The sequence below is a fragment of the Podarcis melisellensis genome (assembly GCF_964234715.1).
Source record: "Podarcis melisellensis genome assembly, chromosome: 16".
Classification (NCBI taxonomy): domain Eukaryota; kingdom Metazoa; phylum Chordata; class Lepidosauria; order Squamata; family Lacertidae; genus Podarcis; species Podarcis melisellensis.
Window position 1 is genome coordinate 9,930,009 of NC_138533.1, and position 22,701 is coordinate 9,952,709.

General features: G+C 48.6%; 2 protein-coding genes across 6 annotated transcripts in view; one reads left to right on the top strand and one right to left on the bottom strand.

Annotated features, from left to right (window-relative positions):
• Positions 1-7,485, bottom strand: part of MUC1 (mucin 1, cell surface associated) — a 29,567-nt gene extending 22,082 nt beyond the window's left edge. The window contains exon 1 of the mRNA XM_081891414.1: positions 7,144-7,485. Coding sequence (XP_081747540.1) covers positions 7,144-7,204 — 61 coding nt within the window. The 5' untranslated portion in view covers positions 7,205-7,485. The remainder of the gene's footprint in view (positions 1-7,143) is intronic.
• Positions 1-22,701, top strand: part of LOC309358626 (uncharacterized protein) — a 43,017-nt gene that overhangs the window by 10,656 nt on the left and 9,660 nt on the right. For 3 of the 5 annotated variants that reach the window (XR_014163497.1, XR_014163499.1, XR_014163504.1), the window contains 2 exons: positions 545-879; positions 1,889-2,190. Coding sequence is in view for 1 of the 5 variants with exons in the window: in XM_081891984.1 (XP_081748110.1) it covers positions 545-616; positions 1,877-1,960; positions 7,279-7,330; positions 10,657-10,789; positions 14,082-14,164 (424 nt within the window). In the remaining 4 variants the exon portion in view is untranslated. Of the gene's footprint in view, positions 1-544; positions 880-1,876; positions 2,191-7,278; positions 7,331-10,656; positions 10,790-14,081; positions 14,165-22,701 lie in introns of those variants that run through there. The other 2 variants (XM_081891984.1, XR_014163500.1) reach the window with 2 other exon arrangements.

A 22,701-nucleotide genomic window follows, 5' to 3' on the forward strand; every position in this document is an offset into this window, starting at 1 on the left:
TTTGGGGAAACACCTGAATGATTTGTGGCTGGTGAAGAAGAGGCCTTCCTGTTGTTCCTACCCATCTCCTAGACACATGTCCCAACCTATCAGGGATCACACATGAAATGCACTTAGGTGTAAAACAGGGATGGGGAGCCTGGACACTCTTATACTCCAACTCCCATCAGCCCCTGCAGCCAGCATGGCCAGTGGTCAGGGATGGTGGGAGGTTGTAGACATTCTGGAGTGCCACAGGTTCCACTACACTGGGCTAGATGGAGCGATATAAGGATGGCACATTCAAAAGAACGGTTTTGGGTAATCAGTCTATCTAATGTTGGACTGCTTCCAAAAATCCTGAGGAAAATACCAGCTGCGTATAGTCACCAGGCCAGCTGCCTCTTTGATAGGTGCAGGGAAACTTAAAATACTAGGCAACGAGTGAGCATGTGCAGCCACGTCCAGTCCAAACTGTAAGAGAGTTCAAGGGCAGGGAGATACGATGTAGGCAAGGAAGAGTGGCATCTCTTTATTGATCTCTGCCCTGTGCTTGCTTTTGTAGGAGACTGGCAGATGGCATGCACAAAAACAGGCGTGTGTGGCCAGCATCATCCTGGAGGTTTCCCCATCCGCTGTGAGTCTGGAAGTGGCGTCATTTATCCAAAGAGCATTCAACCCATGGGTTTTGCTCCAAAAAGCCTTCTGCTTTTAACATGCCTGGCTAGGCCTTAAGAACTTAAGAAGAACCCTGCTGAATCAGGCAGAAAGAGACCATCTTGTCTAGAGTCCTGTTCTCACGGTGGCCAACCAGATGGGAACCCCACAAGTAGGACCAGAGTGCAACAGCAACTCTCCGCAGTTGCAATTCCCAGCAAACTGGTATTCAGAAGCAAACTGGTATTCAGAAGCAAACTGGTATTCAGAAGCACTCTACTGTTCTCTGATTCCATACCCTCCATATTTCTCTGATGAAAATAGGGATGCCCCATTTCATAATGATAATTTTACTATTTATACCCCACACATCTTAAGGGGTTGCCCCAGCCACTCTAGGTAGCTTCCAACATATATAAAAACATAATAAAACATTAAAAAAACCTTTCCCTATACAGGATTGCCCTCAGATGGCTCGGGGGGGGGGGGTTGGATAATTCCATACCATCCAACATTTCCCCGATGAAAATAGGGACATCCTAAGGAAAAGTAGGACATTCCGGGACATTCAAATCACAAACTGGGATGGCTTCTCTAAATCAGAGACGTCCCTGGAAAATAGGGACACTTGGAGGGTCTGTGATTCACAGCATATGGAGGGTGTCAAATGTTGGTTGCCCCTGATACAATGCTCAGTGATGAACAGACTAAGATTTCTGTAGTGGGAGGATAATTATAGCTATCTACTCTTGATGAACGTAACCCAAAAGCATTCCTGCCCCCCCCCGTATCTCCCATAAAGGGATGGCCAAGCAATGCGAATTCAGTTTGCATTTAAATGTGAAGTTATGTAATTTACACTTTCCACAGTAATTGGCAAACCGAAACCCAGTGTCTTTTGAAATTCGCAGTTCTTCAAGTTTTGCAGATCTCCATGCAAGTAATAGGCATAAAAGTGCATGTACCAGGGTCAGGTCTGCATAAAAATGCATCTATTAGTGCAAATAAACCAAAAAATGTATGATAAGCAAATTGCTTTGCAAAAATGTGTACAATTAGGCAAAGTTTAAGTTGGGAGAAATTTGCACTAAAATGCTAATGAATTTTCATCAGGACTTTTTTTTTTTAAAGTAGACTGTTGTAAGAATGTAGAGAACTGAATTTAATTTTGATGTTTACCTTATTTTTTAGTTGCTGTTTTGTTAATAGTGTTTTATAAATTCAAATTGTTTTATTCCAGGCTTTTTTCCAGCTGGAACTTGCTGGAACTCAGTTCCGGCACCTCTCAGGTGGGTGCCATTGCCATTCTAACTAAGAGAACATGGTAGGTGTTCATGGTGAGTTCTGGCACCTCTTTTTCTAGAAAAGCAGTGCTGGTTTGATTGATGATTTGTTCGTTATTTTATATGATTCATGCTGTATTCGTGATGTTCTGTTATGTCTTATTATGTTGTTGCTATTTATTGCTTATGAACCTCTTTGAGATTCACTAGATCAAAAAGTGGCCTAGGCTAGGGATACAACAAATCAAATAAAAGATTGGGAAAATGAGAACTGGATAGGAAACCAAAACTGTACCTATTCCAGTGTGAACCGTAAGCAGTTTCTGTTTGCTGGCCTCCTCTGGAATCTACACCCTTAGACCAGTCCAGAGCAGTCAGCTTGATCTTTCTGGCAAAGGCCTGGGCATACCCTTGATGGCGAGAATGACCCAAGGATTGTGCAATTTCCTTTCCAGAGTCCTTCCCTCACAGCACAGCACATTGCAGCAACACCTCTGGGATCAGGGTGGATCAAACCTCAGATGGCTGCAGTTGGTGCTGTCTGCTGAAAACCATCGCCAGCCTCGCCTGATCCCTCTTGAAATGTGGGGCATCTGCCAAATGTGTGGTTTGGAGGTCAGGAAACCACAGAATTGGCTCGATTGGGAGGGATTCTGGCATGCATGTTTGCAGCGTCAGGGCAGGAAATGGCCAGAACCTGTCAATCGGGGCTTGAAATAGGCTGTGGCTCAGTGACAGAGCACCTGCTTAGCCTTAGCATGCATAATGTCCCACATTGTTGTTGAATAAAAGGTAAAGGGACCCCCGACCATTAGGTCCAGCCGTGGCCGACTCTGGGGTTGCGGCGCTCAACTCACTTTACTGGCCGAGGGAGCCGGCGTACAGCTTCCGGGTCATGTGGCCAGCATGACTAATCCACTTCTGGCGAACCAGAGCAGCGCACGGAAACGCCGTTTATCTTCCCGCCGGAGTGGTACCTATTTATCTACTTGCACTCTGACGTGCTTTCGAACTGCTAGATTGGCAGGAGTGTTGTTGAATAGGGTGTCCCTATTTTCACCATAGGAATGTTGGAAGGTATGCAAGAACCCCCCAGTCTAAAGCCCTGGAGAGAGGCTGCCAGTCTGTGTTGACAGGGCTGAGCTAGATGAACCCACGGTCTGAATCAACTTCCTGGACCTTTGTCATTTCCCCCTTCCTCCCCCCCACAAGAATGCAGGATTTTGGGGGGTTTTAAAAATCTTCATCCAGCATCACTCCGAGAGGAAAATGATCGCAGTGACAGGCTTTCAGCAGGAAGTTTAAGGGGCATGCACTGATTGGAAATAAAGGACGATGTCTGCCCCGAAACTTTTGCAGGCATAAAAAACAGGACTGAAAACAGGACTGAAAACAGGCATAAAAAACAGGACTGAAAACTCCACATAAAGAGGCGGAGCTAGCGGCTCCGGCACCCGAAGCATCACACATGCTGTGCACATGGCGACAGGGCGAGCGTCCCGGGGGGCACCACGGCCAACGTCCCAGGGGGCAAGACGCCCATGGGAAGGGAGCGAGCCGCCCATGGGGTGTGTGTGGAGCAACCCACCCATGGCAGGCTGCTTCCTGGACCGGGGGGGGGCTGCGCTGCTTTGCCAATAGCCCTCCTCCCTTCCCTCTTCTTTTTGACAGCTCAGGGGAGGCTCCCCCCGCCCACGAAGCAGCCCGGATGTCATCATGGAGGGGGATGACATATGCATGCAGGGGCGGTCCGCCCCAGGTGTCATCACTGAGGGGGGGGTCATTTGATGTGCCGCCTGCCCGCAACTCCCAAGCCTCCCCCGAGCTGTCAAAACGAAGGGGGAAGGAGGGAAGGCCTCCGGCAAGGCGGCGCAGCTCCCCCCTCCCTCGACGGCTCGGGGTAGGCTTGGGAGTCTCAGGCGGGTGGCACGTCAAATGTCACCCCCCTCAGTAATGACACCTGGGGCGGACCACCCCCACTGCCCCCCTTCCTCCGCCCCTGCACGCATAACGGTCCTGGTGATCATCATGAATGCACAAAAAAGGACATTTGTGGGGGTACTAGGGAGGTTCTGAAGAAAGCAGTGGGAAGGGGAAATCTCCCCACAGCCCCACAAAAAGCAGCCTTTGCTTTTTCCTTAGTTGAAGCATTACAGCCCTAATAGACAACCAACTGGTAGAGCTTCCACGTCCAGGAGTACTGTACCAGAGGAAAGCTTGTTTGTCTTAACAAGGTTTGTTATTGACAATCACATCACACTCCCATTTTGGGTTGAGTCAGAATTTGTTTCTCCCCCTCCTCTAAAGGGAGGACTGTTCTCCTTATCGAAAAGCCTTCCTCCTCCTTGCAGCAGGAAAATCTGTTTGGTTTTGGGGTCGGTCTGATTTACAGCCCTTCCTTCCCTTTTCTCAGGTGTCCCCATAGACATCCCTGCACTCCTGCTTTTTCATTAATCTACAGTGTGTGTGTGTTTAAAAATGGATGGAAGTCCACATTTAGATATGTTTGAAATGCATTTTTCTATTAAATATACATTGGGTTGCCTTCAAGTAGATTCCGCCTAACGTTGCCATATTTTAAAGAGCAAAAAATAAGTCACATTTGCTGACTTCCACTTTTAACTATGGATCACTATGACAACTCTACCCATGAAAAAGGGGATGTGTCCTGGAAAAAGAGGACATATGGCAACCCTAATTTTCTCACACTAGACATGTTTCAATTAACCAACCTAAGTCGTTCCTGTTTATTAACTTTAATGGGCTTACTCTGATTAGGATTTAACATTGGCTACAACCATCTCAACTTTCACATTTCTAAATACATTTTCTTTCCAAACAGCATTTTTAAATGACTCTCTTTTTAGCCGAAACCTGCATGCCCGCATTCAGGGAAGTGCGAAACTTGATGGATCGCTATGTTCCGCTCCTCTTGCGCCTTAGGGATGTGCATTAGAGCTGGCAAGCACCCATAGCTCAGGAGCAGAGCATTTACTTTGCATGCAGAAGGACCCAAGTTCCTGGCATTGGCTGGGAATCTCTCCTGCCTGAAACCCTGGAGAACTGCTGCCAGTCAGTGTAGGCATTGCTGAGCTAGATGGTACAAGGCAGCTTCATATGTTCCTGTTTAAAAGCAGCTGTTTGTTCAAAATCATGAGGACTAGAATCATACTATTATATTTAAAGGAAGGGCTCCAGGTCAGCAGCAGAGCACATGCTTTGCCTGCAGAACACCCCATATTTAATCTTCAGGTAGGGCTGGAAATCTCTCCTGCCTACAAAACTGGAGAGCTGCTACCAGCCCGTGTAGGTAACACCAAGCTAGATAGACTGCTTCTTAAGATCAAATTCCTTAAGGAACCCTAATTATGCCTCCATATATATATATATATATATATATGAGTAATAAACCCCGCCTAACCTAAGCAACAAAGAGACACTTTAAAGCGTTGGCACCTGAAGGCCAAGAGATTTATTGTAGGATCAGTTTTCCTGGAAAAGAGGCCAATACTTCAAAAGGCCTCTGCCCACTCTCCCATGCCCCTGATTTGTTTTCCTTTCATCTACATTCCTGTGCTCAGGAACGATAACAAATGAGCTGGAGATTAAAGTGATCTCCTTACAAAACTGGACCCTCTCCAGATCTCTTTTTTTTTTTAAATTGTACTTTTATGATTATGTTGGTACAGGGCTGTTATACGGGATTCCACTCCCAGTCCCGGCTGCGCCTGGAAGAGTTTCTGAGCAGACAGACTGCTTCATTCCCCCATTTGTACACATCCTGTAACTTCACCTGCTGAAATCCTGCAACTTTTTATACCACAAACGTCTGCATTTATTTTATTGGTGGAATAGCTCAGTCGGTAGAGCACGAGGCTCTTAATCTCTCTCTCTCTCTCTCTCTCTCTCTCTCTCTCTCTCTCTCTCTCTCTCTCTCTCTCTCTCTTTTATGAGGCTTTTAATCTCAGGGTCATGGGTTTCGGCCTCACTTTGGGCAAGAGATTCCTGCGTTGCAGGGGGTTGGACTAGATGAGCCTTGGGGTCCCTTCCAACTCTAGGATTTCGTGATTCTGCCTAGGGCCCCTCTGGACAGGAATCCCATGTTAACCAGGAAGGGATAAAGACACCTAGAGGCTCCAAGCACTGAAATGATTATGGTACCCCCCTCACCATATGCGGTTCAAAATACAAACAATGCTAAACCATAAAATAAAATCTGTAAAATAACGCAAAACAAAACACAGATTTACAATTTGATTTCCTTGCAGTGTTTTGATTGCTGGTAGTAGGACACCCCCCCCCCCCCGGTTTTGTGGGGAATAAGTAATCAAAAGAGAGCAGAAAAATGCAGAAAAGAGAGGGAAGGAAATGTAAAGAAGTCTAACCAAGTCTTGATTTTTCCCGTGGTGACTTCTGCAAATGTCAAATTCTTTCCCCCAACCCCCAAATTCCTCCTATTCTGAGGTGCCCCTGATTTGCTGGTGCCCTAAGTACCGTATTTTTCGCTCTATAAGACACACCAGACTACAAGACGCATCTACTTTTTGGAGGAAGAAAACAAGAGAAAAAATATTCTAAATCTCAGAAGCCAGAACAGCAAGAGGGATCGCTGTGCAGTGAAAGCAGCAATCCCTCTTGCTGTTCTGGCTTCTGGGATAGCTGCGCAGCCTGCATTCGCTCCATAAGACGCACACACATTTCCCCTTACTTTTTAGGAGGGGGAAAGTGAGTCTTATAGAGCAAAAAATACGGTAACCCAGCACTGCTGCCAGCACTGGGGCAAGCATTGCAAAACAACTAAGCAGAATGATGTCTGGACAGCCCAGTATAAATCCACAGCTAATGAATTATTATTGCGGCAATGACATGTAGCAGGATACATCCACCGAAACAAACCCCCCCAGCCTGAAGGAGCCTCAGGTCTTATCCTCGAGGCCCCCACAACATCAAGCCCACCGCCACATAGAAAGAGCACACCGTTCCCTAGAATAACGACTCTCCTTCCTTCCACCTTCTCCAGCCACACCCGTCTGCCATTCTCCCTTTCGACACACCTGCAAAAGGTGCCCAACACCCCTTTGTTATCGCCTTGCCTGACAAAAGTCCAGCACAAGATTTGCCACAGGTTTTTGCCCCTGCCCGACAATATCTGTGGGGCTGATCACCCTCCCCATTTGCCTCCCCCCCCCGAAGCTCCAAGCCACCCACTTTGCCATCTGCTCACCTGGGCACAATGCCAGGAGCATCAAGGCCAGGGCGACCGTCTGCAGGATATTCCGTTCCATGGCGAGGATCTGGGGATGTGGGGCGGACAGGTGTCCGAGGCACACTTCGTCACGGGCTTTTGTAAACTCCCAAGGCAGGTTGACCGAGCGGCAGGGCGATCAGGGATTGCCAGCGAGCGCCTCCAGGTAAGAATTTATAGCTGAAGCACCTGAGCACAGGTAAGGGGCGGGGAGGGAGGCCACCTCCCACAGGACTGGCTGGGCTGAGCGCTCAGAAGGAAACACGGGCCCCTGGGGAGCTGTTTCCTTGAAGAGAGAAAAGGCTGCTCCCTTCCTGCCTCACCTGTTTTCACACTGGGGAAGGGAAGGTTTGCTTTCAGTTTGGGGATGCCTTGTGGGGGAGTCATAGGGGAGCTAAAATACGGGAGAGGTCAAGAGCTGCAGCACGCTGGGAGCTTAATTTGAATACTAAAACGACCCTGGAAAGTGTTAGATCCCAATTCCATGTCATTATTCTAGAATAGAAAGGGACATAGGTCAGTGGGACCAGGGAGGGCTGGGAATGCCTGAATGCCTGTAGATGCCCCCAGGGTCCTGCTATAAGTCAGCTTCCTATTTTAATCAATCCTCTTCTCCATACCTTGAGGACTAGAATATTGCTTTATTTTAAGGGGGAAGGCCAGAGCTCAGCAACAGAGCATTTGCCTGAAATCCCGGAGAGGCTGCTGCCACTCAGTGTAGAAAACGCCTAGCTGTCTGGACCAGTGGTCTAACAGGGTAGAAAGAAGTTTCCTGTATTCCTAACGGGTGGGGGAGAATTCCAACTATGTTCTTTTTTAAAGCAGAGTTCTCAATTCATACTTCCCAAAACAACAGGTGGACCAAAATACAGTCTTCCGTCGGAATTCACAGTTCTCTTGAAGCGCCGGCCGTTCCCCAGGCAAGTAATGTGTGCAAAGAATGTACATGCTAGGGTAAAGTGTGCATAAGAATGTATATCTTTGTGAAAATACAGTGGTACCTCGGGTTACAGACGCTTCAGGTTACAGATGCTTCAGGTTACAGACTCCGCTAACCCAGAAATAGTACCTCGGGTTAAGAACTTTGCTTCAGGATGAGAACAGAAATCGTGCGTTTCAAAGGAGCTCTGTAAAAAGTAAAGGGTATTGTCTAAAGAGAAATGGAAGAATTAGAACGATTAATGGCATTACAAATTAAGAAATGCGAAACTTTAAAAAAGATTAGTACGGATGATTTGTGGAAAGGTTGAAGGAAGTCATACTTAAAAATCTGTGAAAATGAGAATTGAACTTTTATACTTTGTTTTTGTATTTTGTATTATGCAAATTAATAAAAATTATGCATGAAAAAAAAAAAAGAAAACAGAAATCGTGCGGCGGCGGGGCGGTGGCGGCGGGAGGCCCCATTAGCTAAAGTAGTACCTCAGGTTAAGAACAGTTTCAGGTTAAGAACGGACGTCCGGAATGAATTAAGTTCTTAACCCGAGGTACTACTGTAACACATGAAAGTGCATAGGAGAACCCGGGATCTCTGTGAGGAGAATAGGTGGGTCTCCCAGCCACCCTCAGCACCCTTAACTCACTACAGTTCCCATGGTTCTTGGGGGAAGCCATGACTGTTTAAAAAAGATATATCACCTTTTAGAAGAAGAAGAAGAGTTTGGATTTGATATCCCGCCTTTCACTCCCTTTAACGAGTCTCAAAGCGGCTCACATTCTCCTTTCCCTTCCTCCCCCACAACAAACACCCTGTGGGGTGAGTGGGGCTGAGAGACTTCAGAGAAGTGTGACTGGCCCAGGGTCACCCAGCAGCTGCAAGTGGAGGAGCGGGGAATCGAACCCGGTTCCCCAGATTATGAGACTACCGCTCTTAACCACTACACCACACTGGCTCTTTTAATGTCTGCTGTGGATGTGGCAAGCCAGACCCAGGTACAAGACTGGGTGGGGATTACAAAAGCAACTTTGGAGCAGGGAGGGGGGATCCTATGTGTGTGGGGGAGCCTCAAAAGAGCTCAACCAGGAGAGTTGATCCTACTCAGTGGACATGAAGTGCTGGCTGGCTGTTGGAGGGGCAGGTGTCCGGGAATGGAAAACCAAGAGGGAAGGGATACTCAATGGAGTATCTTGGGAAAGGGCACGTCCAGCTGGACTCCAACCAGGAAGCAGGAGCTGAAGTAGTCAAAGTTCAAGGGCCTAGTCCAGCCAGGCAGAGAGCAGTTTAACAACCAATCCCTCTTCGCGGAAAACAGAACTGTAAATGTGAGGTGAATGGGGGTGGAGGTGGGGTCTCCTAACAACTCTCAGCACCTGTAACAAATGACAGTGGTGCCTCGGGTTAAGAACTTAATTCGTTCCAGAGGTCCGTTCTTAACCTGAAACTGTTCTTAACCTGAAGCACCACTTTAGCTAATGGGGCCTCCCGCTGCCGCCGCCCCCGCCGCCGCACGATTTCTGTTCTCATCCTGAAGCAAAGTTCTTAACCCAAGGTAATATTTCTGGGTTAGCGGAGTCTGTATCCTGAAGCGTCTGTAACCCGAGGTACCACTGTACAGGATTTTTTGGAACAAGTCATATAGGGGCCAATTCCTAGGTGCCGAAGTCCCTTCACTGCCGCCCCAATAAAATATTTGAGGGGCCCCTCAAAATTGATAGACATTGGCATTCAAAAGTGACATGGGCCGCATCATGTGACCGATTATGCAGACCGGGGCTTACCTGGCCTTACCCCCACTCCTATATTTTATTCAAAATGGCACCCCTGATTCCTGTTAAGAGTGCTTGGAGTTGTTCAGAAGCCCCTGTTCCACACCCAGAGCTACAAAGTGGTTTTAACCAGGGCTTTTCTTAGCCAGAACTCACCAGAACTCAGTTCTGGCACCTCTCAGGTGTGCACCATTGCCATTATAAGAGAACATGAGGGGGTGGATTCTTTGTATTTTTTCTCAAAAAATAGCACTGGTTTTAACAGTCAATCTTTCTTCACAGGAAACTCCTGAGAACTGCGGCCCTGTGAGGGGAAGGAAGGGTCTCCTAACAACTGTCAGCACCTTTAGCAAACTACAGTGGTACCTCAGGTTAAGTACTTAATTCGTTCCAGAGGTCCGTACTTAACCTGAAACTGTTCTTAACCTGAAGCACCACTTTAGCTAGTGGTGCTTCTATTCTCATCCTGAAGCAAAGCTCTTAACCTGAAGCATTATTTCTTGGTTAGCGGAGTCAGTAACCTGAAGCGTATGTAACCTGAAGCATATGTAACCTGAGGTACCACTGTACAGCTCCCAGGCTTCTTTGGGGGCCATTTAAAGCATATCGTAGCGCTTTAAATGTATGGAATAAACATGGCCTGAGAGAAACTGAAACTGATAGATTCATCCATCTCGAAAGTTTTTTTTTTTGGCATGCCACCCTTTTCATTAGGCCTGACAAGCCAAGGAGGAACACCCCCTTCTCTCTCTTTCTCTTTCTCCCTCTCTCTCTCTCCCCCATCAGGTCACCACCCCTGTTTGGGAGGGAGAGGAGGAGGATGCCAGAGTGGGTGGAGCTGGTGACATCACTGTCGCCACGGAGGGCGTAACCAGGGAAGGGATGCTGTTGCCAGGGTACCTTGGATTAAAGCAAAGAGGTGCCTCAGGCCTGCAGAGCAGGCTAAGCAGACAGGGAATCAAACCCATCCGAAAACACACTGGTTGTCTATTGCCTCTTGATGGGAACTGAACCAATGGTGTTGAATTGGATCTGCAACAGGCTGTCACATTAAACAGTTGTTGTTTCTTCTTATTATTCATATTAGCCTGCCTGTCTCCCCTCCCCAAGTATTTTGACCCAGACCCTCCAGGACAGCTTCTGTAAATCCAGGACTATCCCTGGAGAAAAGGGACAGTTGGCTGGTCTGAGTTTTGCATTCCCGCCAAGCATGAAAATATGTCCCAAGGTTCCCACAACCTCTCCAACAAAGCTTTGGGCTTTAAAGAGCGGGTTTTCGAGGGGAAATCTCCAGAGCAAAAAATAAATAAAAGGCCACTCAGACGCAGAGCTTTCAATGGCGGACTGTTCCTTGAAAGAAGAAATGTGACTGTGGCTAAGCCCTCAGTTACAAAACAACCACGGGGGCAGACAGAACATTTGACGCACCCTGAAAGGTCAGCGAAATGAAAAGGACTGAATCTTAAAGAGAGATGGGCCAACAGAAATGTTTACCGTCTGCGGTATCTCATTTCGTTGTAGAAGGGATTAACGTAAGGACCTGCTGGATCACGCCCAAAGGCCCGGCTAGTCCAACATCCTGTCATCACAGCGGCCAATCAGGTTCCACAGGCCGGGCGTGGAAGCAGCAGCCATCCCTCACCGTTACAGACCCTCCAAGTGTCCCTATTTTCCAGGGACAGACCCGGATTTACAGAAGCCGTCCTACTTTCCAATTTGATACTGGAATGTCCAGCTTTTCCTTAGGACGCCTCTGTTGGAGTGTATGAGGTTACGCAACCCCTGAGCCAAGGAGATAAGAAACTATGAAACCTTTATAAAACATCTGTATAGGGAAGTTCTTTTAAATGTTTAATGTTTTATTATCTTTTAATATTTGTTTGAAGTTACCCAGAGTGGCTGGCGCAACCCAGTCAGATGGGTGGGGTATTATTATTATTATTATTATTATTATTATTGACTAGGGCGACCCTATTTTCATCGGAGAAATGTTGGAGGGTATGTCGTTACCCATAAGAACATCAGAAGAGGCTTCCTAGATCAGGCCAAAGGCCAATCTAGTGACCCATGTCCATATTAGGAGAAGTTAGCACTGAAACGCTGACGGATCTTCATTTTGCTTTAAAAAGCAAAATCCCACAAACTTCTGCTGCAACGTGGAGAACCGAATATGAGATCGGGGAAAATGAGAAACTTAGAAAACCTGAAACAGACAGATTTGCCCATCCCTTGTGAACTTCTCTAATCTCCCTTTAAGGCAATCATCCTCTAAGCCATGGGTAGGCAAAATAGGGCCGGGGGCCGGATCCAGCCCAATCGCCTTCTAAATGCGGCCCCCGGACGGTCCGGGAATCAGCATGTTTTTACATGAGTAGAATGTGTCCTTTTATTTAAAATGCATCACTGGGTTATTTGTGGGGCATAGGAATTCGTTCATTATTTTTTTAAAAAAAATACAGTCCGGCCCCCCACAAGGTCTGAGGGACAGTGGACCAGCCCCCTGCTGAAAAGGTTTGCTGACGAAGAAGAAGAAGAAGAAGAAGAAGAAGAATTTTATTATTTGTACCTCACCCATCTCACTGGGTTGCCCCAGCCACTCAGGGTGGCAGCCAACAAATATAAAAGCATAATAAAACATCAAGCATACGTCTAGTACCATATTTTGTTCCCCTGGCTGTTGCCTTTTTGAAGGCAATCTCCCAGCTGCAGTTTGAAATGGGATTACGCCCCTGTAACATTTGGAGCGACAGATAAATCATATTCGAAAGTATGCCAGAGATGCAAAAAGCACAATGGAACATAAAAATGGAAGAGGGGACTGATGGATCAGGCTAGTGGCCCATCTAGTCCAGCACCCTGTTCTCACCATGGCAACCAACGGGAATCCCAAAAGCAGGGCCTGAACCCGGCAGCAACTCTCCCCAGCTGCAGTTTCTAGCAACTGGTATTCAGAGGCACAATGCCTTTAACCAGGCATAGGCAAACTCCGGCCCTCCAGATGTTTGGGACTACAATTCCCATCATGCCTAGCTAACAGGACCAGTGGGCAGGGATGATGGGAATTGTAGTCCGAAACATCTGGAGGGCTGGAGTTTGCCTATGCCTTCTAACAATTGCTGCAATTATCCTATGTGGTGGACCTGTAGCTCTGCACTAAAATACTGGAAGATGCTTATGACAGTCAGAGCAAAAATATCAAAGTAGGAAGTTCCCTTGGATCGATTATGATTATGATTATACCACCCGATACCTGCAGGTCTCAGGGTGGTTCACAACTCAAAGTTACAGTATACAAAGTATGCAGTAATACAAAATAGATAAGAAAAATAAATAAAGCATTACAGAAGTACATGTCCGCTATTATAAACAGAATATAAGGAAGTTACATCTTATCTGTAAACACCTGCAAGAATGTTATGGGCTCAAAACTGGAAAGTTGCATCACTCCCTTATTGGAATAAATGGCTTCATAAAGTATTGGACTTGGCTATAATGGCAAAAGTAACATCAAAGAGTAAGAATAGCAAGTGACTATAGAAACCGCCTTGAGATCTATGGTAAAGCATGGTATACAAATTTAATAAATAATAATAATAATAATAGAAACAAATTATGAGGAAACTAAGGGACGCGGGTGGCGCTGTGGGTTAAACCACAGAGCCTAGGACTTGCCGATCAGAAGTTCGGCGGTTCGAATCCCCGTGACGGGGTGAGCTCCCATTGCTCGGTCCCTGCTCCTGCCAACCTAGCAGTTCGAAAGCACGTCAAAGTGCAAGTAGATAAATAGGTACCGCTCCGGCGGGAAGGTAAACGGCATTTCTGTGTGCTGCTCTGGTTCGCCAGAAGCGGCTTAGTCATGTTGGCCACATGACCCAGAAGCTGTATGCCAGCTGCCTCGGCCAGTAAAGCGAGATGAGCGCCGCAACCCCAGAGTCGGTCACGACTGGACCTAATGGTCAGGGGTCCCTTTACCTTTTATGAGGAAACTGGTGGGCTCTTAACACAATATCGCCAAGAAAATTATTGCCTCCTGTGAAAGCAAATTCCAGTGGGATTTATTTTCTTGCAGAATACCATGAGCAGGAGTAACTTCTTCTGGAACAGCTTTCTTGATTGTTCTTATAATTGCCAAATGATTAAATTGAAAAGAAATGAAATGGGATGCTGGACTCAGAAGGATTTTTCATTTTCTGCCCTTTCTGTTTGGCCAGCAGGGGAAATGATCCTGGTCTCCGTTTTGGAAAGATCTTCATTAACCTCTGTTGCTCTTGGGAACTGCGCTGCAGCCCTGCAGGTAAAAAGGTAAAAGTAAAGGCAACCCTGACCATTAGGTCCAGTCGTGACCGACTCTGGAGTTGCACACTCATCTATAGGCCGAGGGAGCCGGCGTTCGTCTGCAGACAGCTTCCGGGTCATGTGGCCAGCATGACTAAGCCACTTCTGGCGAACCAGAGCAGCGCACGGAAACGCCGTTTACCTTCCCGCCAGAGTGGTACCTATTTATCTACCTGCACCTGACGTGCTTTCGAACTGCTAGGTTGGCAGGAGCAGGGACCGAGCAACGGGAGCTCACCCCGTCACAGGGATTCGAACCGCCGACCTTCTGATCGGCAAGTCCTAGGCTCTGTGGTTTAACCCACAGTGCCACCCGCGTCCCAGCCCTGCAGGTAAGATGTGTCAATTCCACACTCTTTATCACTCCCAGCCCAAACAACCAAGAGCTGCATGTGTGTCTGACCCTGACAGTGAGGATTAAGGTGATGGGATCTCAGAAGTCAGAACTGGAGACTGCAAGGGCCTCTCTGTACATTGATAAGCAGGGTACAGCTCACTGTTTGTAGGTTGCTTTAGTTCAGTGTGGCTTTGTTCCAATGTCCAAGCCTTGCCAAGACTCTTTCCCCATTGCCTTGTCTCTTCGGGAGTTGCTGAGTGTTGCAATGCGATAGCCTTCGCCCTCATTGCAGTCAGGGCGTTGCTCTAATCCCAAATTGCAACAGCCCCCCCCCCACTCCAAATGTCCCAGTTTAGGGATGCCCTTTGTATTCTTTGCTGGAACCAGAGCCGTCTTTCCCATAGGGCTTAGTGGTGCATTGCGCCAGGGTGTCGGCCTCTCAGGGGCACCCAGCAAGTGGGGGAGCTGTGCGGCTCTGCCAGAGGCCCTCCCCTTTCCCTGCACGCCCACCAGCTATGTGTCATCAACCCAGTGGCATAGCGTGGGGGGTGCAGGGGGGACCAGCCGCACCGGGCGCAACATCTGGGGGTTAGGGTTAGGGGGCGCAAATTACTTGCCTTGCCCCGGGTGCTGACAACCCACGCTACGTCACTGCATCAACCATATGGCTGGCGGGCATGCAGCTTCCTTCCCCAGCCTCCACGGGAGGACAGCGGTCCCTGCAGAGAGCCAGTGTGGTGTAGTGGTTAAGAGCAGTGGACTTGTAATCTGGGGAACCGGGTTCGCTTCCCTGCTCCTCCACATGCAGCTGCTGGGTGACCTTGGGCCAGTCACACTTCTCTGAAGTCTCTCAGCCCCGCTCACCTCACAGAGTGTTTGTTGTGGGGGAGGAAGAGAAAGGAGAATGTTAGCTGCTTTGAGACTCCTTAGGGGAGTAATAAAGTGGGATATCAAATCCAAACTCTTCTTCTTCTTCTTAGGATGGAAGCTGCGCCCCGCCAACCATACGGCTGGCCGGCACGCAGCTTCCCTCCCAAGCCTCTGCGGGGATTGCATGGGGAGAGTTGCCCCCCAATAGCTGGCAGTGCGCAGCTTCACCCCCCCCCATCTATGGTAATTTGGGGGCGCTGGGCAGATATTTGCACCTGGTGCACCCTGCTAAAGATGGCCCTGGCTGGAGCCTAAATCGCAACAGGAGACTCCTATATGCTTCAAATCTCCTGTTTTCTGTGCCTGGCAACAGGGGACTCTCCTGTCCTCTTGGGTTTCATGTTACAGAGGCAAGGGAACGCTGAGTGTGGTCAGACATGTACTCTGGGCTTTAAGAAGGCCAATTTCGAAAAAGCTTAAGGAACTACAGTGGTACCTTGGGTTACATACGCTTCAGGTTACATACACTTCAGGTTACAGACTCCACTAACCCAGAAATAGTATCTTGGGTTAAGAACTTTGCTTCAGGACGAGAACAGAAATTGCACGGCTGCTGCACAGCAGCAGCAGGAGGTCCCATTAGCTAAAGTGGTGCTTCAGGTTAAGAACAGTTTCAGGTTAAGAACGGACCTCCAGAACGAATTAAGTACATAACCAGAGGTACCACTGTACCATGGGTGAGAACCCATGGTCAGAAATACTCCAAAGAGAAGGGAGCCCAAGATGGAGGGGAGTTTCTTAAAGGTGAAATATTGAAGTCACAAATGCAGAGAATTCCAACAAGAAATAAAAGTGGTAGGCAACTAAAGAAAACAGTGTGGCTGCCTAAGGAGCTTACAGACTGGCTGAGATTTAAGAAGGGCATGTCTGCCCCACCCCCATGCCCCACCATGAAAATCTGAGCTATAAACATAATTATGGACTAATGTAATTTTATGGAGTGGGGAGGAGTCTTCCTGGATGAGTGTCATAACACCTGTATGCCTTCGTACCATTGCTTATTTCCTGCAAGCTCCTGTCTCTTTGCAAGGGATGGCGAAGAAATTCAGTTTGCATTTAAAAGCAAACCTGCTTAAGTCGTACTTTTTGACACAAGATGCGAACTGCAATGCAGCCCCTCTTCAAAATCCGCACCCCTCTGAAATTTTGCAGCACAGTTCTCCAGCCGAGTAATGCATATGAAGATGAATATGTTAGGAGAAAACATGCATGTATTAGTTGATTAAAAAAATATATATCTTAATGAATATAACCTACAAAATGCCATATATTATGCAGAAATGACTTTGCTAAAAAGGGGGGGGGTGTTTATCGGGCACGATGGAACTCAAGGTACTTATGAATTTTCATGAGGATTTTTTAATTGCAAATTCATAGGTGTTGATGTTTATTCTTCCAGGCTCCAAGTACAAGTCCCTTGGCTGCCATAAAGGCACGCAAAATCCTTTTTCGTTCTGCCGTTAATCCCCACCCTACAGGAATATAAATTAAAAGTACAGCAAGTATCAAAGGATCTCACTGGTACAAAACTGATACGACTTCATGAGAACTAATGAATGTGACTAATTAATGAATGTGATGGGAATCTAGGACTAGGACAAAAATGGGAAATCGATAAGGGCAGGTCTACTTGACCTGATGCAAATGTTTGTGCATGAATACCAAGACACTGCAGGGCCAACAGCTTCCCACATCGCAACCTGGAGAGGTTGCAGTCCCCTTTGTTTAAATGTACAAATTCACATCTTTATCTGAGATTCCTGGAGTCCTCCTTCATTCAGCAGAGAGTTAAACTATGGAACTCACTTCCACAGGAGGCAGTGATACAGTGGCGTTGCAAGGGGGGGCGGTGTGCCCCAGGTTCCATGTTTGGGAGGGTGACTAAAAGGCACCCCGCGGCATGCTTGCCCTGCCACCCGGACACGACGGCCCAAGCAGCCACTGTGGCACCGCAGCCGCATATGGAGGATCCTCCATTCGCGGCTGCAGCCGTGAGCAGAGGATCCCACCTCCGTCCATATGGCATTTGGGTGCCGCCGGTGGCAAACCGCTACATACAACGCATGTGCGGTGTCGCGCACATGCGCTGTGCGTAGTGACGCCACACATTCACTGTACTGGCGTCGCCCCTGAGCCGTATGGACGGCGGTGGGATCCCCCCGCCGCCGGCAGGAGCCACTTATGGCGAGCTGGGATGGGAGGCTCCCGCTTTGCCGCTTTACAGCGAGCCAAGGAGGGAGCACCCCGGCAAAGCGGCATAGCTCCCCCCTTCCCCCAACGGCTCGGGGTACAGTGGTGCCCCGCAAGACGAAATTAATCCATTCCGCGAAGCTCTTCGTATAGCGGTTTTTTCGTCTTGCAAAGCAAGCCCATTGACAGCTTAGCGGATTAACGCTATTAGCATTTTAGCGGCTTTTAGCTGCTGATCAGCTGATAAGCGGTTTAGCGGCTTAGGGAAAGGGGGAAAAAAGGGGGGAAACCCCGCAGGAACTCGCAAGACATTTTCGTCTTGCGAAGCAAGCCCATAGGGAAATTCGTTTTGCGAAGCGCCTCCAAAACGGAAAACCCTTTCGTCTAGCGGGTTTTCCGTCTTGCGAGGGGTTCGTCTTGCGGGGCACCACTGTACTTGGGAATCGCGGGGGTGGGGTGCAGAGGCGTGGGAAAGGGGGGCGGACATTCGGCGCCCACCTGTGATTCCCAAGCCTATCCCGAGCTGTCGATGTGGGTGCGGGGTAACAAAAAGATTTCTGCACCGGGTACCACCTGGGCTTGCTACGCCACTGCAGTGATAACCACCAGCTAGGGTGGCTTAAAGAGGACTGGACAAATTCATGGAGGAAGAAGTTATTGATGGCCGGAGGCAGTAATGCTTTTCAGTACCAGTTCCTGGAAAATGCAGGAGGGCAGAGGGCTTTTGTCTTCAAATCCTGCTTGCGGGTTTCCCACAGGCTGGCCACTGTGAGAATGGGATGTTGGACTAGATGGGCCTGATCCAGCAAACACTTTTTATGTCCTTATGGAAGTGTTTCACTGCTGCTGGACGAGGGCAGCATTGACCATGTTGGGCTGAGGGTGCCTGGCACTGACAACCTCTATCTGTCCTCTGGTGACCCTGCCCAAAAGGTGCCCCTCTAAATCGTGCCCAGATTTGGCACCTGAGGCAAAGCTCTCAGGCCTCCTTGTGGCTGGACAGCCCTTATTTGCTCATCCAGCCTCTACGGAGCATGCAAAAAGGGTACGTTTGTGGGAGGGGGAGAGGTTATTGTTCACGTGACGCAGTAGCTCCTTATAGCATTGCTGGGAACAGGTGGTGTAAAATGTCTTTCATGGCTTTGTGGCCGGCACGCCCCACAGAAGCATTTTGGACACTTTCTCTACTTCCTTATCACCTAGATAAAATATCTGTGTGGCTTTGTATAGCTGTTGCCACACCTTGATAGAATTTTCTGGGCTACCAGTAACCATCCACCCTCCGCTCTGCTCAGAATTTCAAAGCGACGTCCCTTCGCAGGTAACTGAATTGGTCCAGCACCCAATCAAAAAGCCTCTTCCTTTGCATCGGTGGGGGAATCTTTTTGCAAAGCTGCATCCCATGCTGGACAGCCCTCCTGAGAGCTGCATCAAATACAAACTTTTCTCTTTGTATGGTAGGCCACATAGCGCTCTCTGCCCTGCATCCTGGCAAGCGAAGTGGCATGATCGGGGTTTAGAGGCACATTCCAGCCAGGCAGAAACACTCACGGAGGATGAAAAGCAGGGCTGCTGAAGGGTGTGGCCTGGGGAGAATCCTGAGGGCCAGGTGGAAAGGCCTGGAGGGCCACATTTGCCTCCCAGGCCTGAGGCCCCTCACACCTTTCTCGCACCAACTGTACGATGGCCGATGATGACATGTGAAATATACTCGGAGTCGAGAGTGGATTTCATGCTCTTTATTCAGCTCATAGTGGTGAGGAGGAATGAAAGTCCCCCCCAAAGTATCTGCTTTATATACATTATTTACACAATGGGCTGCACGTGATTGGCTAATTCTGGAATTCTCCTGTAGGCCAATCAGGTATTGGATTCACTTCCATCTGGAGCTGGATTGGGTGACTCCTGCAGACCAATCATACTGCTGCATTGTTTTAGGACCAATCAGACTGCTGCATTCTGAATCCTATTGTTCTAGGACCAATCAGACTGCTGCATTTTGGATCCTATTGTTCTAGGACCAATCAGACTGCTGCATTTTGGATCCTATTCAACTCAGTACATGTAAGAACCAGGGGCATAGGAAGGGGTGTGTGGTGGGGGCGGTCTGCCCTAAGTGTCATCCCTGAGCGGGGTGACGAAATTCCCCTGGTGGAACACGTCGCCGCACTGGGATCGCCCCCCCCGGCGGATTGGCCCCCCAGTGGCTTGCTCTGCCCCTGGGTGCACGGCATGTGTGCTGCTCAGGGTGTCCTAGTGGCAAGCTCCGCCGCTGGCAAGAACCATACTTCCCACACCTCTAAGGAAAAGGCAGCCTCTGGTGAGAGAACAGCATACCCTCCAAAAATTCTCAGATTAAAATAGTGATATTTCTCACTCCCCACCGACTGACCCTCCTCAACCCCCAATTTTTGCCCCCCCCCGCTCCCTGCAGAACATTTCCTATCAGAAGATGGGCAAGTGCCACTGCCACTGAGCCAATGGGGCACAGCACAGACGCCCTCCGCCGTCCTAGAGAAAGACCCGCTTAATCCCAGTATTAGTTATTTTTTTACTTCAGTAGATTTATACAAAGAAAAGCACACACCAATACAGTGGTGCCTCAGGTTAAGAACTTAATTCATTCTGGAGGTCCGTTCTTAACCTGAAACTGTTCTTAAACTGAGGTACCACTTTAACGAATGGGGCCTCCCGCTGCTGTCGTGCGATTTCTGTTCTCGTCCTGAAGCAAAGTTCTTAACCCAAGGTACTATTTCTGGGTTAGCGGAGTCTGTAACCTGAAGTGTTTGTAACCTGAAGCGTCTGTAGCCCAAGGTACCACTGTAAATCTTTTTTAGAAAGGGGCAAGATTAGACGCGGATGCCCAAAGCGTTTTTTTAAAAAATCAAGAAGAGTTTGGATTTGATATCCCGCTTTATCACTACCCTAAGGAGTCTCAAAGCGGCTCACATTCTCCTTTCCCTTCCTCCCCCACAACAAACACTCTGTGAGGTGAGTGGAGCTGAGAGACTTCAGAGAAGTCACCGAGGTCGCCCAAGGTCACCGAGCAGCTGCATGTGGAAAAGCGGGGAAGCGAACCCGGTTCACCAGATTACGAGTCCACCGCTCTTAACCACTACACCACACTGACTCCTTGCATTCCGCTCTGCGCCTCCTTTCTTCCTGCTCAGGGTGGCCCTGCCCTCTGCCTGCCCCTCAGAGCCAGTGCTTCACGTGGGCCTGGCCCTGGGAGGCAGCATCAACCTCTCCTTCCTCCTCACCTGGTCTCCAGGGGCCAAGGGAGGAGGCCGGGAGCAGCGGCCACGGAGAGGCAATGGGATGCTCCATCATCACCGCTGCTCAGGACAAATGCTGGCTCACCCTCCTCCCCAAATTTGGTGGCAGCAGCACCAGCAGAGGAAATAGGGACATTCCGGGACTAAATCAGAAGTCTCTGCTCCCCTGTGTCTTATTTATTTTATTGCATTTATATCCCACCTTTTTCTCCAAGGAGTTTAAAGATGGCGCACCTGCTTCTCTTCACCCCCATTTTATCCTCACAACCACCCCCTGAGGTAGGTTAGGTAGTCTGAGAGACAGTGACTGGCCCCAGTGAACGTCATTGCCAAGCGGAGATTTGAACCCAGATCTCTCTCCCAGGTCCGATACTCTATCCACAGTTGACATGTGGCCCCGGACAGATCCGGGGAATGTGGGCCTTGGCGGAGGGGCTGGAGGAAAGCTGCCGATCTTGGCGGCAGGACCTCTTTCAAAGAGTTTTCTCGGCTAGTTAGGGAAGTTCTCCCAGCTGAAATTGAACAATGAAAAAACAAAGCCTGGTTTACCAGTAATGGACTGGTATGTAATCTGATCAAGTGATTGCATCAGGAATTTCATTTATATAAATAATATATATATAAAAGCAGGAGCTTTTGTGGGCCTGCTGAGTAACCTCCTGCTCTCTAAATGAACTTTGTTCACGCAGAGAAAAGGGGGAAAGAAAGGTTTGGTTAGCAGAACTGAATTTCTTTTGTGTTCCTTTCAAGCAAAAGCAAACGTTGGCGTGATCCTTGAGTTTCTTGTGTGCCTTTTTTTTTGGCCTTGGGGTTAGTCCTTCCTTGATGATGGGTGAAGGGATTTCTCTGGGGTGAAGGGGAGCCACTCATGTGCTCAGAAACACTCTCTGCCTCCACTGTCGGGACATGGAGCTGCAGCCTTTCCCCCACCCCTTGACACCCCAAATTTCCTGCCTCCTTTTCTCACTGAAATTCAGTCTTGCTTTGGTAAAGGCCAGGCCAGTGGACAGGCACTTGCAGAAACAATTTCCCACTGTTTTAGGTGATTAATGGCACCTTCTTGAGCCTTATTGGAGTCCAGGGAGACTGCCGCTGAATGCCAGTTGCTGGAATCACCTGGGGGAAAAGATTCCCTGCTCCTCCCTATGCCCCATGGACCGCAAAACCAAAAAGAAGCAGAGGCGGCAATCTCTCCCACAGCGTCTGTCTCTGAATTCCAGAAATAGATTCAGAATTTGCACAACCTGTTCAGAGACTGTGCAATCAGGAATCTTTGAGGCCGAGCGGTTGGGTGCCTTTGTAAAATGATGTTATTTACCGAGAAAACATCCCTCCGTTGCTTCCAGGGCCCTGCATTCCCTGTGGCCTTTCACTATCGATGGGCCATGGCATGATGCTGTCAGTCTCTTTGTCCCCTACCTGCCCTTCATTGTTCTTCCCTGCATGCATAACATCTTCATTCAATGGGGCGAAGAACATGCTCTCTCAAACAGCTGCAATGCCGTGGACAGGCTCAGGGCTGGATTTAGGTTTGATGGAGCCCTAAGCTAATGAAGGTAATGGGACCCTTTATATGTCCAGCTGTCCTGTTTTTTGTGTTGAATATATTATATGCTAGGGTGGCGCTGTGGGTTAAACCACAGAGCCTAGGACTTGCCGATCAGAAGGTCGGCGGTTTGAATCCGAGCAACAGGGTGAGCTCCCGTTGCTCGGTCCCTGCTCCTGCCAACCTGGCAGTTCGAAAGCACATCAAAATGCAAGTAG